Below are 17,052 nucleotides of genomic sequence, written 5' to 3' on the forward strand. Positions count from 1 at the left end.
CTTTTCAAGAACTACTGGGCCAGAAAAGCTGAAACTTATGTGGGAGCATTCTGGTATAGTGTAGATTCTAAATTGTAAAAATCATGACCCCCGGGGGAAGGGCGGGGCCACAATTGGGAATCAACGTTTTACATAGAAATATATAGGAAATATCTTTAAAAATCTTCTTCTGGGGAACTATTGGGCCAGAAAAGCTGAAACTTATGTGAAAGCATCGTGGGGTAGTGTTGATTTTTAATTGTCCAAGTTATGACCCCCTGGGGTAGGGTGGGGTCACTTAAGGTATTACAAGGGGGAATCCTGGTAAAGAACAGCATGGTCAAAGCTATTTAGGTGAGCGATGTGGCCCATGGGCCTCTTGTTTGAATAAATTCCATATATATGTATTTTTAAAAATGTAAAACATTGACCCCCTATAGTGGCCCATGCCATTCATATTCTCCTTGGCCAAGAACAATTTAGAATATACACCATCATCTTAAGGCTTTCAGTCCCAATTAAATTCCTTTTGAGCAGAGTTTTTCCTAAATATTTCAATGTAAAACTTTGATTTCTTTACAAAGTCAGTAATCTTTCATAAAGTTTTTTTTTTGTAATCCAATGATTGTGGAGACTTTGGTAAAAATTGATCCAGTGGATTATGAGCATGATGAGAAGTCTAAAATGTGTGTGGTTCGAAAAGCTGACTTGAGCTTACAGCCCAGTTGAGCTTTAACTTTTTAAAAATTTCTTGTTAAGAAGAACATGATCATGATAAATGTATAAGTATTTTTTAAGCATCCTCGGGTTGTGTAAATTCAAGAATTCATATGTTCAAATCATAGACTCTGGGAGTAGGAAGGGATCATTATTCTGAAAGAACAGTAGGGCCAGTGTGAATCTCTTGTAATTATATGTAATTAAAAATATGTAAAAAGGAAACAAAAGTTTAATACATGTTGTTCACATACATATTTAATATTTATGTTGTTAATTTTGTATTTATTACTTAAAAAATATCAACATTTATAAATGTAGATGTATAAATGTATGTTGTTTTATGATTTTGCAATTTACTCAACACTGCATATAAAGTATGCCTTTATGCAAAATGTATCAATGTGAAATAAATGTCTTGCAAATTTATAGCTGCTTGGATCATTAATCTAAAAATTTAATATACAAGATTTGTATTGGGCTAATGTTAAAATCAAACATACCAGGTAATATTGCATTGATATCACAACTCCTTCTAACTCACCTTCCATGTTTTGAAAGTTGCACATCAACACCTACAGAAAGGAATTGACTTAGATCATATCTATATTTGGGGTTACATCCACTTTGCGATTATACTAGTACTATGAGTGAAAGAGGGTGTTGTTTTATAAACTCAGAGCTTGGAGTACTGGGGTACCTTAAATTTAAGGGGAATTTCAAAGTGTACTGTAAAATCACATATATTTTTGAGGGGTCAATTTTTCTTGGTTTGAGGAAAAATATAAGTCCGTGGGGATTTAATTTTCTTGGATGATTTCATGGTGGACAAATTTGTGGGTCTCTTCATACCATGAAAATGACAGAAATTAAACCCCCGGGAAAATTGGTGATTTCACAGTACATGTATATAAAATTAGGAAGACTGACACTACTCAGGTAAGAACCACTTGATCCCCTCTGTACCTCAATCGGAACTCCTCGGATGTTTCAAGAACTCAACAATATTGTTGAGTTCGCGAAACATCGGAGGAGTTCCGATTGCTCTGTACCTACCTCCCTGTATTGTTCCAGCTGTAACAGTTTTACCATTTACATGACACTAAACATTTTGCTGACCCTCCATTTTCCAACCATATGAATATTGTTTCAAGATACTGAGGCTCAATTGAGCCAATATATACCGGTAAGTTGTACACTCATATGAAAGGGGAGGGTCAGTCTATAAAAGCTGGCATTTGTCTTCTGAACTGAACTCTAGCTGTTCTTGTTATACAAGACAATGCTGCTTTAAAGATATACCAGTACTACCAGTACTATATGAATTACCATAACAGAATGCTGCATTATCAAAGCTTTTCTCTTGAACTTTGTCATTCTTTTTACAATCCATGTACATAAAACATATAAAAATTGTTTCAGTATAAAATTTGATTTAATAAATTAAAACAAGTGTAGTTCAGTGTCTACAATCATAGACGTAAATATACTTCCTGGTAAAGCATTATATTTTTCATTTTACTAAAAATATGCTAATGTTAACACTGAAATAGTTACTTGCAAAACAGGTATGCATGAGTATAAAGAAAGCAAATTTATTTTAACTGCTGATCTTGGAGTGTTACGGCTAGTATTCATCTTGATAAAATATTTCAAATATCTACATATTGATTTTTTTTTTGCAAACATCTTTCAGACTTGGGAACAAACCAATAATAAATGACCTGTACTGTATTACAATATAAACAACAGAAAATCAGTTATTGTTAATTGAACAACAATTATTCCAAGGTTTGCTCATAAATGCTCTCACTGAGATTTAAACATCAATGATTATGCCTATATATTCAATAAAGCACAGCCAATCAGCAAGTTTATGGCACCCTGTCAAAGGTCTCTCCTTTTCACAAGCTCTTTATAGGAGGTGGACAAATGCTGCTGATACCAGTAAAGCTAGGGCCAACACAAAGTATCCAGACTGGTAGGTGGCCTTCAAGCTGAATCCAATAGCCCAATCCCAAGCCTGCAAAAAAAGATTTTTTTTTAAAAAAAATCTTATTAAATCTTTTTCTTTTAATGATACACAAACTTCTCAATATTTGATGCATAGTATTTTTGGTTTTCTTTTTTTCTAATTTTTTCCTTTTCAAATGCATTATTTTTTCCTATGCAAGGATTTTCTTTCCAATTGCATTATCTTTTCCTATGAAAGGAGAAATAATGGAAATATTTTTTGGTTTTTGTAGTTGTTTTTTTTAAGATTTCATGAAAAATTGAAATTTTTGGATCAATACATGTCCAACTCTTACAACGAAAACCAATCAAATACATCAGTTTTGACTTTAGAAACCTCTTCAAACTGTACATGCATAATTTGTCATTTAAAAAAAAAAGGAAATCTCTGATGAGACTGTAGCATTACTTGTCTAATCATAAGCATTGGCAAATCTAAGTGCTGATTGACACCTTCTAGATTCTTTTCTTTTAAACAATATTTTCTTCACAGATCTAGAAATGAATAGGATTGGGGAGCAGGCTCAGCCTACTTTAGCCCTCTCCCTAATTTGAGGTCAAGGTGAGACATGAATTTTGATATTGATATTTAGAATCTAATAGGATACTTACAAGATGTCTGATGCCATTTATGTAATGATAACAGACAGGGAAAGCTAACACATATTTAGCTGCTGTAAAGAGCAGTGGGTTGAGCTGCAGATCCTTGATATATTGGATATATGAAGGGAAATCCCCAGGTAGACCTAAGAGAGTGGCAGCCACTACAGGTACAGCTGAAATATACAAGAAACTCCCACATTAATTACATGCTGCATTGACAAAACAAAAACAAATTTACTACATGCTGGTCATTAACATTACAAAACTTTCTATTTTTTTTTTTTTTTTTTACGTCAACAGCAAAACTGCACAATATATATTTTTTTTTTGCATGAGTCATTCATAAATCTGTATACTGAACTTCACAGTTTGTTCTCCCTAAGGGAATCATTTGAACATTCATTGACATCTTAAGTAGTCTGGTATAAAGTATTACCATAATATATCTACTGTATGAGTATGAATTACCGCAATCATATGTAATGTATATCATATTTAAAGTATATAAATTTTAAGATTGTACTTCATTTTTCAAAGGTAAACTTTCTTTAGATAAATTAAATTTGACTTTATACATCTAGGCATTTTTTTCCTTAAACATTAATAACACCTACACAATTTTAAATTGTTTTAACTTAAACAAAGCTTTTGTCTCCCTAGCACAGACGTTATCTGCAAATACAGTTTATCCTGTTCATCACTGCCATTAAGGAAAGTCATGCAGCTAACAAATTTATAACCTTTATAACTTTACTGTACTTACTGACAGCCATAGCTATTCCTGTAGCTCTGTGACACAGTGACAACATGGAGGTCAGCTCTGGACTACAAGATGGAAACAAAGCAATAGATAAATTCACAATAGGCATCAAATTCATGAATTTAACAAACAGTTAATATGCCACAAGAGTCACTTTAAAACTTGAATTGACAACTTCAGTGTGAGAATCAAGGCACGTTCATTTGAAATGAACCTTAAAGAAATTGCTTCAAATTCTTGACACAGTATTCTGGACCTCTAGGCCACTACTGATGATGCAAACTAGCTTCCTGACCTAATGTGAAAAGACTTCTTAATGCAGTGCCTTGAACTACATGTATATGTATATTTACCATTGGAAGGAAAAAAATATTTAATTATTATCTAAATAATTTGTATGACATGACTTTATCCTATTGATGAAGTTAAATCTGAACTTTTCACTTAGAAAGATCACAATTACAGAATCTTTCCTTTCTGTTCTGATTCATCTTACACATAAACTGCCCTTTTAATGGTTTTTATCTAATAATGAAAGAAAAAGTGAGCAAGCTCACACACCCCAAGCTCCCCCAAAACTCAAAGTGCTGAAAACTCCGGAAAAAATAAAGAAATCGGAATTTCCGGGTTATATGCACATCTACACATTGTTTCCTAAATATCTCTATATTCAAGGTATGGTCAAAAACATTATACTTCAGTAACCTCACGCAACTTGTTGTGTGGGGTATAATGAAAGCCAGGAAGCATTGTCTATGACATTAAAATATATGGCACTGAGATTCAGTCTACCACAAATAGTTTGCTTTCATCTGAAGCTGCTGCCATATAGCATGTTTTGGATTCTTTTAACATTAAACTAAAGCCACACCATCTGTGAAAAGTTCTGTCTACTTCAGGGAGTGTTGGCCATTATCAATTTATCACCAATATTAGGCCATACCAATTTCTAATATAGTTCGTCGGATTCGCCGCTTCTATTTTTAACAAATCCAAATTCTAATATTAAAAAAATAAATTTCGCGCGCGCGTCCAAAAATATCCGATTTCAATTTTTTTTTCTCGACTTTTTACACAAAACACATAGAAGACTTGGAAATTTGTATGACAGAAGCGCGGGATTTAGTGTTTGTTTGTACTTTTTAGCAGTCTGTGAAGTTTTGCAAGACGCTCGTGTAACTGTTTGTGTGTACTAGGGGTGAGCAATTAGCATATCCAAACAACCGGGGCTACCATTTTCTGGGATCAGGCTAGGTGTTTTCTGCAAGGAGGTAGCACGTAGGGCTAGTAAAAAACATAATTACACACGCAATGCAACAATGACAAGAACAATCGGTATTTTCACTTGTATTTATTATAAAATTCCCAACCAGTTAAAATTTTCCAGACAACGTGCTCCTATATTGTCAATAAATCTTCATAATCTTATCTGTTTTGTAGTTCTATCTGACTTAATTACTTCCAAAAACGATCGTTTTTTCCTAATCCGAATTTCGTCTATTCCTCCATTTATGGTAAATACATGCAGATATCTCATTAAATTATTTACGATTATCGGATATCCAATGAACTGAAAGATAAGTGTTTTATGACTCACATAAAATATATTTCCAGTGTATTTAATGATTTGAGACGAAAACAAAATGATTTTGATTTTATTCTAAATGAGCTAGTGCAATGATCAAGAAAAAGGGAAGATAATTCATTTAAATTAATTTAATTTTTTTTTTTCATAACAATTTATGCATGATTAATATTGATAGTGAGAACTTTTAACTTTAATTTTAAAAAGAATGACCCCAGTACCCTGACTTTTTCAGCAATTAATTTCTTCTCCAGATTAGTATTTATTTTAATTTTTGCCCCTCTGTTTGGGTAAGTAACTTTTTACTAGGGGCTATTAAGGAGATTTTTTTCTCAATTGCACACCCCTGTGTACTCATAATAGAAGAACTTAGAAATTTTGGCCACTAATATTAATTATATTCGCTCGCCTCATAATTTTGAAAACTGAAAAAATAAATATTTGTAAAATATTTTCGCTCGCTCGCCTCTCTTTTTATTTTTGAAAATCCGAAGAACTATGTTACAAATTGGTGTGGCCTTAGGTTGTGTCATTCTTTAATGTAACTAATTGTTATTTCTAGTAGTTCATCCCTAAATACACTTTAATACTCAAAACAACAGTTAAAAGGGCAAAGAGGAGAAAGGCCAGTCTGCAAAAATAAACAAAACCAAATACATGTACTGTAAAATAATTTGTCCAGCAATCTACTTGAGGGATCAAAAGACCTTTTTATCATTAGCTTCACTGACCAAATCATTCTTTCTTATAAGTTAAATCATGAAATAGTCCAAGAGTAAGAGATCTAAGAGATTAAGCAACGGAAAAACTAGAAATATGTCCATAGGACATGAATGCCCCGCCGAGGATATATTAGTAAAGCAACATGAAAATTTATATGTGAATAAAATTTGATCAGTTTGGTTCAGGTAGGGCTTATAGTTAGTAGGGAATAAACATAGGTAATAAGAGATTACAGAGCTCACCTCAACGAATGTTGTCTTTAAGTAAGGCAAAGTCACACAATTAACCAACAAAAAGTATACATTCCAAAAATGAAAATATTTTTAAAAGCAATTTTGATCTGATACTTTGAAATAGACCTACATAAAAAATTTAAACTACTTCTTCTTCATGAAAATGTAATGAAAATCCAGCATCTGAAGCAAATTTGAGAGTTTTCATCTCTTGATGCAGCATTTGTGCAAGTTTGGTTTATACAATGTTATATAAGCCTTATAGTTTTTGGTAATAGACCTGCAACCATAACTTTTACCTTGTCTATTATCTGAAAAATGTATGTCCAATTCAGCATCCGAAGCAAGTCCATTAGTGTGCATCCTTAGATGTATCATCCATGCAAGTTTGCTCATTATAGGGCTCATAGTTTATTGGAAATGTTCATTGGAAATGAAACATGCATCAAAACTAACATTTTCACTCATCCACAAAAAGTAGGTCAGATTCAGCATCCGAAGCAAGCCTGGAAGTATGCATCCTTAGATGTATCATCTATGCAAGATTGGTCATTAAAGAGCTCATAGTTCCTTGGAAATGAAACCTGCACCAAAAACTTTTAACTATTCACTCAACCGGAAAATGTAGGTCAGATTCAGCAACCGAAGCAAGCCTGGTAGTGTGCATCCTTAGATGTATCATCCATGCAAGTTTGGTCAACATAGGGCTTAAAGTTACTTGCAAATGAAACCTGCACCAAAAACATTAACCTGTTCGCTCAACTGGAAAATGTAGGTCAGATTCAGCATCCGAAGCAAGCCCGGTTGTATGCATCCTTAGATGTATCATCCATGCAAGTTTGGTCAACATAGGGCTTATAGTTACTTGGAAATGAAACCTGCACCAAAAACTTTAACCTGTTCACTCAACTGGAAGATGTAGGTCAGATTCAGCATCCGAAGCAAGCCCGGTAGTATGCATCCTTAGATGTATCATCCATGCAAGTTTGGTCAATATAGGGCTCATAGTTACTTGGAAATGAAACCTGCACCAAAAACTTTAACCTGTTCACTCAACCAGAAAATGTAGGTCAGATTCAGCATCCGAAGCAAGCCCGGTAGTATGCATCCTTAGATGTATCATCCATGCAAGTTTGGTCAATATAGGGCTCATAGTTACTTGGAAATGAAACCTGCACCAAAAACTTTAACCTGTTCACTCAACTGGAAGATGTAGGTCAGATTCAGCATCCGAAGCAAGCCCGGTAGTATGCATCCTTAGATGTATCATCCATGCAAGTTTGGTCAACATAGGGCTTAAAATTACTTGGAAATGAAACCTGCACCAAAAACATTAACCTGTTCGCTCAACTGGAAAATGTAGGTCAGATTCAGCATCTGAAGCAAGCCCGGTAGTATGCATCCTTAGATGTATCATCCATGCAAGTTTGGTCAACATAGGGCTTATAGTTACTTGGAAATGAAACCTGCACCAAAAACTTTAACCTGTTCACTCATCCGGAAAATGTAGGTCAGATTCAGCATCCGAAGCAAGCCCGGTAGTATGCATCCTTAGATGTATCATCCATGCAAGTTTGGTCAACATAGGGCTTATAGTTACTTGGAAATGAAACCTACACCAAAAACTTTAACCTGTTCACTCAACCGGAAAATGTAGGTCAGATTCAGCATCCGAAGCAAGCCCAGTAGTATGCATCCTTAGATGTATCATCCATGCAAGTTTGGTCAACATAGGGCTTATAGTTACTTGGAAATGAAACCCACACCAAAAACTGCACCAAAAATGTTAACCTGCTCCAAAAATATTAACCTGGTAATTCCTTTGCTGAAATTGCAGCATCTGAAACTTTGACTGGTACAATGAAACACACTAGAACCATCTTCCATGCATGTCTAATCAATATAGGACACAGAAGTAATTAAAAAGAAAACTGCTCCAAAAAACTTAACCTTAACCTGGGACGCCGACGCCGACACCGACGCTGACGCCGAGGGTATCACATAAGCTCCCCCCAACTTCGTTGAGGTGAGCTAAAAATGTAGGTCAGATCCAGCATCCGAAGCAAGTTTGGTAGTGTCCATCCCTAGATGCATCATCCATGCAAGTTTCGTTCAGGTAGGGCTTATAGTTACTTGGGAATGAAAATATAGGTCAGATCCAGCATCCGAAGCAAGTCTGGTAGCGTACATCCCTAGATGCATCATCCATGCAAGTTTGCTTCAGGTAGGGCTTATAGGTACTTGGGAATGAAAATATAAGTCAGATCCAGCATCCGAAGCAAGTCTGGTAGTGTCCATCCCTAGATGCATCATCCATGAAAGTTTGGTTCAGGTAGGGCTTATAGTTACTAGGGAATGAAAATGTATGTTAGATCCAGCATCCGGAGCAAGTCTGGTAGTGTCCATCCCTTGATGCATCATCCATGCAAGTTTGGTTCAGGCAGGGCTTATAGTTACTAGGGAATGAAAATGTGGGTCAGATCCAGCATCCGAAGCAAGTCTGGTAGTGTCCATCCCTAGATGCATCATCCATGCAATTTTGGTTCAGGCAGGGCTTATAGTTACTTGGGAATGAAAATGTAGGTCAGATCCAGCATCCGAAGCAAGTCTGGTAGTGTCCATCCCTAGATGCATCATCCGTGCAAGTTTGGTTTGGGTAGGGCTTATAGTTCCTTGGAAATGGACCTGCTCCAAAAACTTTAACCTGGTCACTCATCTGGAAAATGTAGGTCAGATCCAGCATCCGAAGCAAGTCTGGTAGTATCCATCCTTAGATGCATCATCCATGCAAGTTTGGTCCAAGTAGGGCTTATAGTTCAGTAGGAATGAACCTGCTCCAAAAACTTTAACCTGGTCACTCATCTGGAAAATGTAGGTCAGATCCAGCATCCGAAGCAAGTCTTGTAGTGTTCATCCCTAGATGCATCATCTGTGCAAATTTGTATCAACACGTGAAGTTTGATAACACCATCTTGAATGGTATGTTTAAAACTGAGCTAAACACTAATTTAAGAAAAGTGAGGTCAAGGTCAAAGGAAAGGCCAAGGTCAAAAAATGTTGATGCAGTTGCATAGCTCTCATCAATATCTATCAGCATATGAAGTTTGATGAAAATATCTTGGAGAGTTTCTTTGAAACTTAGCTTTGAACAGAGCTAAACGCAAAGTGTGACGGAAGGACGGAAGACGGACATGACAAACGCTATATGCCCCGGCCATATTCAATGTAAGACAATGAGCAATGTCATAAAGACCAAGGGATGACAAGCAGAAATGGACACATTTCAGTCAGTAAAGCTTGATTGAGTTTAAGCTGAGCTGCATGCCATAACTATTGAATCACAGCTTTCACAGTACCAGGTGTGACTTACTTGTAGATTCTAAGATGAGGTGAGAGTGGTCTGTTAAGACGTCTATTTTTCTCCCAGAATTCCTCCATTTCCTTGTAGGCAATGTCCTGTGTCTCGGCCTTGGTGCTGGTGAGGGACATCTGAGTTACTACTGGCTGTAGTCTATAGAAACAAACCAAAACTTATTGATAGGACTAACTATTGTCTAAAGAAAACTAAAGCATGGTGATCAATACAAAAGTATGCAGATATTCATTATGTGCCATTTGGATTAGCTAAGATCAAGTCTAAGTTCTGTTTTTCTCTACTCAATGATAAAATTTTTTAAAAATCTTCATCAGAACCTGATTCCAATATGCAAGGTATAGTTAAAAACATGTTGAATACAGTTGAAATGCTCTAACCATTCAGTAACAAGAGATGTTTGTAAAACACTTATGCCCCCCTCCCCCACAAATTGTTTTTTTTTAAGTCAAAAAGGGCATAACTCTGTCAAAAATGGTGTGATCATACCCAAAACATAACTGATAAGTTGACCTAGATATTCATCTGACTAATTTGTATACTTAATTCCATTTCAATATGTGCAACCTCTCAAAAGAAAATGGAAACTGCAAATTATTGGAATTTTTCTAAGTCCAAGGGGAGTCCAAATTTTCTAAGTCCAAACTCTGTCAATTATGGTGTGATCATACCCAAAACAGAACTTGATCTAGATATTCATCTGAATAATCTGTATACAAAATTCCATTTCAATATATATATGTGAAATCTCTCCAAAGAAGATGAACGGAAACTGCAAAAATATGGAATTTTTCTAAGTCCAAGGGGCATAACTCTGTCAATTAAGGTGCAAGCGTATCCTAAACAGAACTTGTCCTAGATATTCATCTGAATAATCTGTATACTAAATTCCATTTCAATTTGTGCAACCTCTCCAAAGAAATGAACAGAAACTGCAAATAATTGGAATTTTTCTAAGTCCAAGGGGTATAACTCTGTCAATTATCATGCAATCATACCCAAAACAGAACTTGACCTAGAAATTCATCTGATATACCTGTATACTAAATTCCATTTCAATATGTGCAACCTCTCCAAAGAAAATGAACGGAAACTGCAAAAATATGGAATTTTTCTAAGTCCAAGGGGCATAACTCTGTCAATTATGGTGCGATCATACCCAAAACAGAACTTGACCTAGATATTTATCTGATATACCTGTATACCAAATTTCATTTCAGTATGTGCAATGGTTATGAAGAAAATGAACGGAAACTAAATGGACCGACAGACCGACAGACCTACCGACCGACAGCAGCAAAGCAATATGCCCTCCCTTCTTCGAAGGGGGGCATAAAAACCTTTGGTAAGCTGCTTTGAAAACAATTAAAGATACATGTCAGCTAGAATAAGACCTTATGGGTAAAAAAATATAATCACCCATAAAATGCAGATAATGTACAGTATAGTTTTGAAGTACCGGGGTATACAACAAACTAAAAATCCATAGATACATCAACTGTGCAAGTTTGGTTTGAAAACTTGAGAGCTAAACTTGAATTGAAGATGAAGCATGGCGCATCTGAAATATGCTTCATATGAAGCATTTAAAGATGCACACTACTTCTTCAAGTAAGAGTCTTGGTAAACATCCCCAAACTGCTTCTATACCTGAGCTACAAGTCAAAAGTACATTAAAGTTACCGAGAACCTCTAGCATGCTTGAACAAGGTGCACAATATCTGAAAATTCAGTTTAAATTCATCCACTGAGATAAATCAGCAAATTATCTCAAAGCTGGCTTTAAACTTGTACTTTAATGAAGTAGAGCTCCAGATAATTTTTTACCCCAAAGTGTATTTACTCCATGATCTTCAAATCAATGCAGATTTTGATTATCAGCAAAATGATTGAAGAGTATTTTGTTTATATATAAATGTTTTGACATTGATTTTGAGCTTGTAATCGAAAAATAAGTATTTCTCAAGAGGGAAAAAGCTACAAAAGTCAGTTCCTGCATTTATTTAAATAAATTTTGAAAATACCAACAAGACTTTTTGCTAAAATTGGGAAGTATTCTTTTTTGACAAGGAAGATAATACAGTAGGTCAAGGTACCACAGAGTCAGAGGCACAGAAACTTTTCCTCCATTTAAGATGATATGGTATCAAGAGTAAACTGAGAGAAAAGAATCTTCGTTAATATGGCAAGTTGAGAGAAATGAAAAATTGGCTATGAACACGATAAAAAATTGATTTTAATCTAAATCTCTGATTCTTCCTCCCAAAATGGAGATCGACGTCGCCATTACTAGAATATTCCTGGTCGCTTAAGGGCTTTTCAATCTGTACTTCGTTTTGAGAAAAATCAAAGACTGAGTTAACCTCGATTCATATCATTAAGTAGGTCGTACTTCTATTTTTCAACCTGATGTACGCAGTACTTTCGTGGTGTAATGCTTATCTATGATTGCTAATGTGTATTTATATGCCCTATTTTAATTTTCAATGCGTATTTCGTAAAATTCAATGCATATTTCTGCAAATATGCACTTTACCTGAAGTTCTGATGAATTCATAAGATTAAAACATTATCCTATATGCATGCATCAATTGCAACATACCCTCCCTATATTAAATATCCAAACTGGCAAAGATGCATCACATCCTCAAGTTTAGTTTGATACCAAGTTTAGTACAGAAGTGAGAATGTGGCTTTAACCTTGCAAAAAATCTGAATCAATGGAACCATTATGAAAAGATTGGTCAAATGCAGATTTAGGAATAAACTTGCCATAAAGAATCGATAGGTTTGCTACATCTGTAAACATGATTGATTTGGAAACCATTAAGATAAGCTGATAAGTGACCTTTACATTGAGCTCATCCTTGTTTTGTGTTTATAAATAATCAAAGGAATATTTGACATGCTGATTTCATTTTAATAGTTTATACTATAGATTCCTTATTTTTGGGAAGTACTTATTATCGCGAATGGACTCTTCAATGCCAAATCACGAGAATAATGATTCGCGAATGGACGGTTGATCAAGATATTTTACATAGATTTCAGCACCACAAAAATGAAGGCGAGTAATTTTATTTCACATGTGATGCTTCTCGCAAAATTGCGCAATAATTAATTCCACGCGTATATTTAGGAATTTACAGTATCTGAATACCATGAGAGAAATTAAGACACATATGTATTTCTAGTATCAAGAGGGAAAATAACATATTTATTATCATGATTATAGAGCATGTAAATGATAGCTTACCTTGACAGAAGAGCAGCATTATTGCTCAACAGGGTAGTGCCCTTCCCAAAACTGCAAGAAAAATTGACAGATATCAGTATGAAATGTACAAGGGGCATTTTCCTCAGTCAATGAACATGAAATAATTCCTATGTTCCCGGAGTCATATTTGATTTTTTGGTGGACATAATATCGATTTTTAATGCAAGTTTATATGTTTAACAGGTGTGTTCTGCGGCAGTAGGAAATTTTTGCCCCCTTTAAGCCTGCAAATTATTTTCAGTATTTTTAATTTGGCCATGGGGGATGCAGTATACCGCAAAGCACTGTAGCTTTCTGGTGCATCCATCCCAATTTTTTCAGACCAGCGAGCTACAGATCTGCAGCTATGTTAATTGTTTGTGTGGGAGTTTGTGTGGGTGTGTGTGAAGAAGTTGGTTTTTGAACTATAGTTTGTAAGTTTGTAAATAAAGTACACGTTTTCAAAAATAAAGTTTTTATTGGTGCTCTGTACCTGTTGTACAAGGAAATTTAAAGCAAATTCTTTACATTATCAAGTATATCTTCCTTCTATTCCTTTCAAGATTCCACACTAATCATTCATACTCCACTAATATTGTTGATAAATTTTTTTTCCTCAAATTTTCTGATGTGCATCTTTTACGCAGTACCAATAACTTCTTATACAGTATCATGGTTAAAAGTTAGGTAACAAGGTCAATCAGAAGTGGTTTGATGAAAGTGTATTCATAAATAATTAAAGAAATAGAGTCAGTGACTAATTATGCTACTATTTAACAATTATTTATTAGTTTACAAAAGTACTAGTGATGATCATGTTAAAGAAAATAAACTGTCAATATTAAAATGCACAAAATTTACAACTTACCCTCGAATCATAGCCATTTTCTTTTTTCCGAAACAGGCGGTAAATCTAGGACTTCTGAATTACGACTCTCTTTGGATTAATATTTTCCGTTTGCATTCTCCGTATAGCTTACCAAATTAAGTTCATTATTTTCAAGAACATTATCTGTGTTAAACTTTATTCACATTATCCAATATGAAGTGATTCTGTCCAGCGATATTATTACCAGCGAATCGGGATTCGTTAGATCTAGATTTACTAGCTTTAGACACGCGGTAAATCTAGGACCGTCGACTCCCGACTATGATAAAGGTACATCCACCCAATGACCTAAAGCTTTAGGTCCACGATCCACTCTCATAATTTCATCGGTTTAAAGTAGAAAATCTGCATTTATTTTCATTAAAAACAGTTTGAATTAATAAATTATTGTCAAAAATGTATAGGTTGCCATATATATATTTTTTTAAAAGATGTAGGACCTACTACATAAACAAAAGTATATTTCTGCATAAAAAGTAATATGTACATTTAATGAAGTTAAATAAAAAAGTTCCAAAATAATGATGTAAAATCCAGTTAAAATATACACCTGATTCTGAAAGTTCCAAAATAATTGTTTCTTTATAAATATGCTTGAATTATGAATATCATGCAAGTAAAACATTCTATTTTAGAAGCACGATAAAGAAATTTCCTGAATGAAGATAAATGCACACGAGGAGGAGTCATTGCCCATGTGTACATTTTTCACAGATTGAATACTTAATTGAAAAAATGAAATATTCATTCTATTTATTTAATATTTATATAAACTATTTATATCTAAACAATATTTTTCTTTATACATGTTAAAAGCATTATTTCAAATTGAATTAATAATGGTTTATGCAAAAACCATGACATCACACTAGGGTGGAAATACCTTAAGCAAAGATATTTTTATTAGATTTTTTCAACCCTGCATCACTTGAGCTATCTATTTATTGTATGTTTAAATAAAAGAAATCACCCCTTTTTCTATTCACTCACGTGATACATGTAATTTATCACTGTACAGCTTGAATAACAGAACTATACAAGCTTTTTTTTTTAATATAAAATATAAATAAATATGCAAGAAATATTTTCACGATTTTAAATCGTTGGGATGACGTGAAAATAATAGGCCTAGATTAAGAAAAAATAGGACAAGAATACATGTACTACGTCCTTGTATAGGGTGAGATAGTTTGTACACGTTCAAGGAAGACTCTTGTTCAACAACTATTGGTGTGTTGTGTCCTTATGGGGACAGAGCTCTGGAATAATTTAGTCCTTCCCTTTGGGGGAGGGGGGGGGGGCACAACTCTCTAGGATCTCCGCAATTGTGCAACTGCGGGAGTGATTCAGTCTCGCAAAGATTTTGGCTCAAATGATCCGAAAAGGCTATTCTATTAAAATTCAAAAAATGTTGTTATGCAAAACATAATAAATCGATAAGAATTTACAGAACAATCCATACATCGGTTATTATTTTTTATTTATTTATTTATTTGTGTATGTCAACATCACCTATTGACTTGAATTTATCCGCCATGTTTACTGATGTGTTGTTCAGCCAATGAGAATTCAGGATCTATGAAGCGAATCTATCTACAATCTAATGAAAGTTAGGTGCTAGATCCGCTCGCAAACTCACTACACTGTTAGTGTAGCGAGTATGCGAGCGGATCTGACATCTAATTTTAATTAGATTGATCTATCTAGGAACTCCAATTTATATCGAGGAAAAATTGGAACTTACCACATCGAATGGTTTTATTTATCGATGTTTAAGTGATACATGTACCATACACCAAAATTTTCAGTTATCAGTATCGACATTTGTTTTATCAAGTTATCATAAATCTCAACTGAAAATCTCAGCTAGTATATCAAGCGAGAACTGCGGTAGAGAACAACTTTTAAACATGCAGATTTATTTTCCTTATTTTAAACGAAGGATGCGTTTTATGTTGCTGACAATGAATAGAAAGAGTTTAATGCTCAATGGCCCTGACTGCAGAGTATAGGACAAAATTTGCAGCTCTCCACCGGCAAGTGTTAGCGTCTCCATATGAGTGAAAAATTCTCGAGAGGGACGTTAAACAACATGAACACACTGTGGGGGTCAGCCGGGTTCGATCGCCGGTGGCCAGATAGCTCAGTTGGTAGAGCACCTGACCGGAGTTTCAGGGGGCCGGGGTTCGAATCCCGGTCTGGTCCGCTGCATTTTCTCCTCTCCCGTTACATTTGGTGCCGTGCCATGCCCTGGAATTGACAGGTGAAAGACCTGCCAGGGATGAGCCTGGGTTGGGGTCTTTGGAGGGCCAAAGACCTTTAAGGAGGGAGGAATGTGGCGGTCAGTCGGGTTCGATCGCCGGTAGCCAGATAGCTCAGATGGTAGAGCACCTGACCGGAGTTTCAGGGGGCCCGGGTTCGAATCCCGGTCTGTTCCGCTGCATTTTCTCCTCTCCCGTTACAACACAATCAATCAATCAATCAATCTATCTATCATCTTATTTTATTCCAACTTCAGATTCGAATACTTTTAGACCATATTCACCCTTAACATTAATGCATTATACTCAGGTGACTATTAAGACCCGTGTGCCTCTTGTGTGGTTAGTGTGAACCGAATCTGTTTAGCGATGCGGAGAAAATCACAGAAAAACATTTATCCGAGAGAGTCGGGACACAGCATTACTAGATTTACCGCTTTCCTAAAATGGTCCAAATTAACTAAAATATAAATATTCGGATAAAGAGTAATGATAGAAATAAAACGTTTATAATTTCCATGTTAAGTTTGTTTTAAATAAAGTATTGAAAAGTGTGACAAAGACTTTAGAACATAAAATATCATTCAAGTATGTGTAGAAGTTGAAATGTTTATCTTAAATAATTCTTGGTTGTTAAATATTTCCAAATAAATACGAATA

General features: G+C 35.0%; 1 protein-coding gene across 1 annotated transcript; it reads right to left on the reverse strand.

Annotated features, from left to right (window-relative positions):
* Nucleotides 1-2,109: 2,109 nt before the first annotated feature.
* Nucleotides 2,110-14,216, reverse strand: LOC134229016 (succinate dehydrogenase cytochrome b560 subunit, mitochondrial-like). The gene is made up of 6 exons (XM_062710727.1): nucleotides 14,111-14,216; nucleotides 13,243-13,293; nucleotides 9,984-10,124; nucleotides 4,076-4,137; nucleotides 3,322-3,485; nucleotides 2,110-2,719 (listed from the first exon to the last, which is right to left on the reverse strand). The coding sequence occupies exons 1-6, from the start codon at nucleotides 14,125-14,127 to the stop codon at nucleotides 2,612-2,614; spliced, it is 543 nt and encodes a 180-aa protein (XP_062566711.1). The 5' UTR covers nucleotides 14,128-14,216; the 3' UTR covers nucleotides 2,110-2,611.
* Nucleotides 14,217-17,052: the final 2,836 nt, after the last annotated feature.

Source organism: Saccostrea cucullata, unplaced genomic scaffold (assembly GCF_032062105.1).
Source record: "Saccostrea cucullata isolate Sc308-1 unplaced genomic scaffold, CSIRO_AGI_Scuc_v1 ctg253, whole genome shotgun sequence".
Lineage (NCBI taxonomy): Eukaryota > Metazoa > Mollusca > Bivalvia > Ostreida > Ostreidae > Saccostrea > Saccostrea cuccullata.

Bases quoted from the DNA above. Each gene is read 5' to 3' on its own strand.
- LOC134229016 (XM_062710727.1), bottom strand. The intron at 3,486-4,075 runs GTAAGTACAGTA...TGTATATTTCAG, and splicing joins AGGAATAGCTATGGCTGTCA to CTGTACCTGTAGTGGCTGCC. The intron at 2,720-3,321 runs GTAAGTATCCTA...CTTTTTTTGCAG, and splicing joins TAAATGGCATCAGACATCTT to GCTTGGGATTGGGCTATTGG.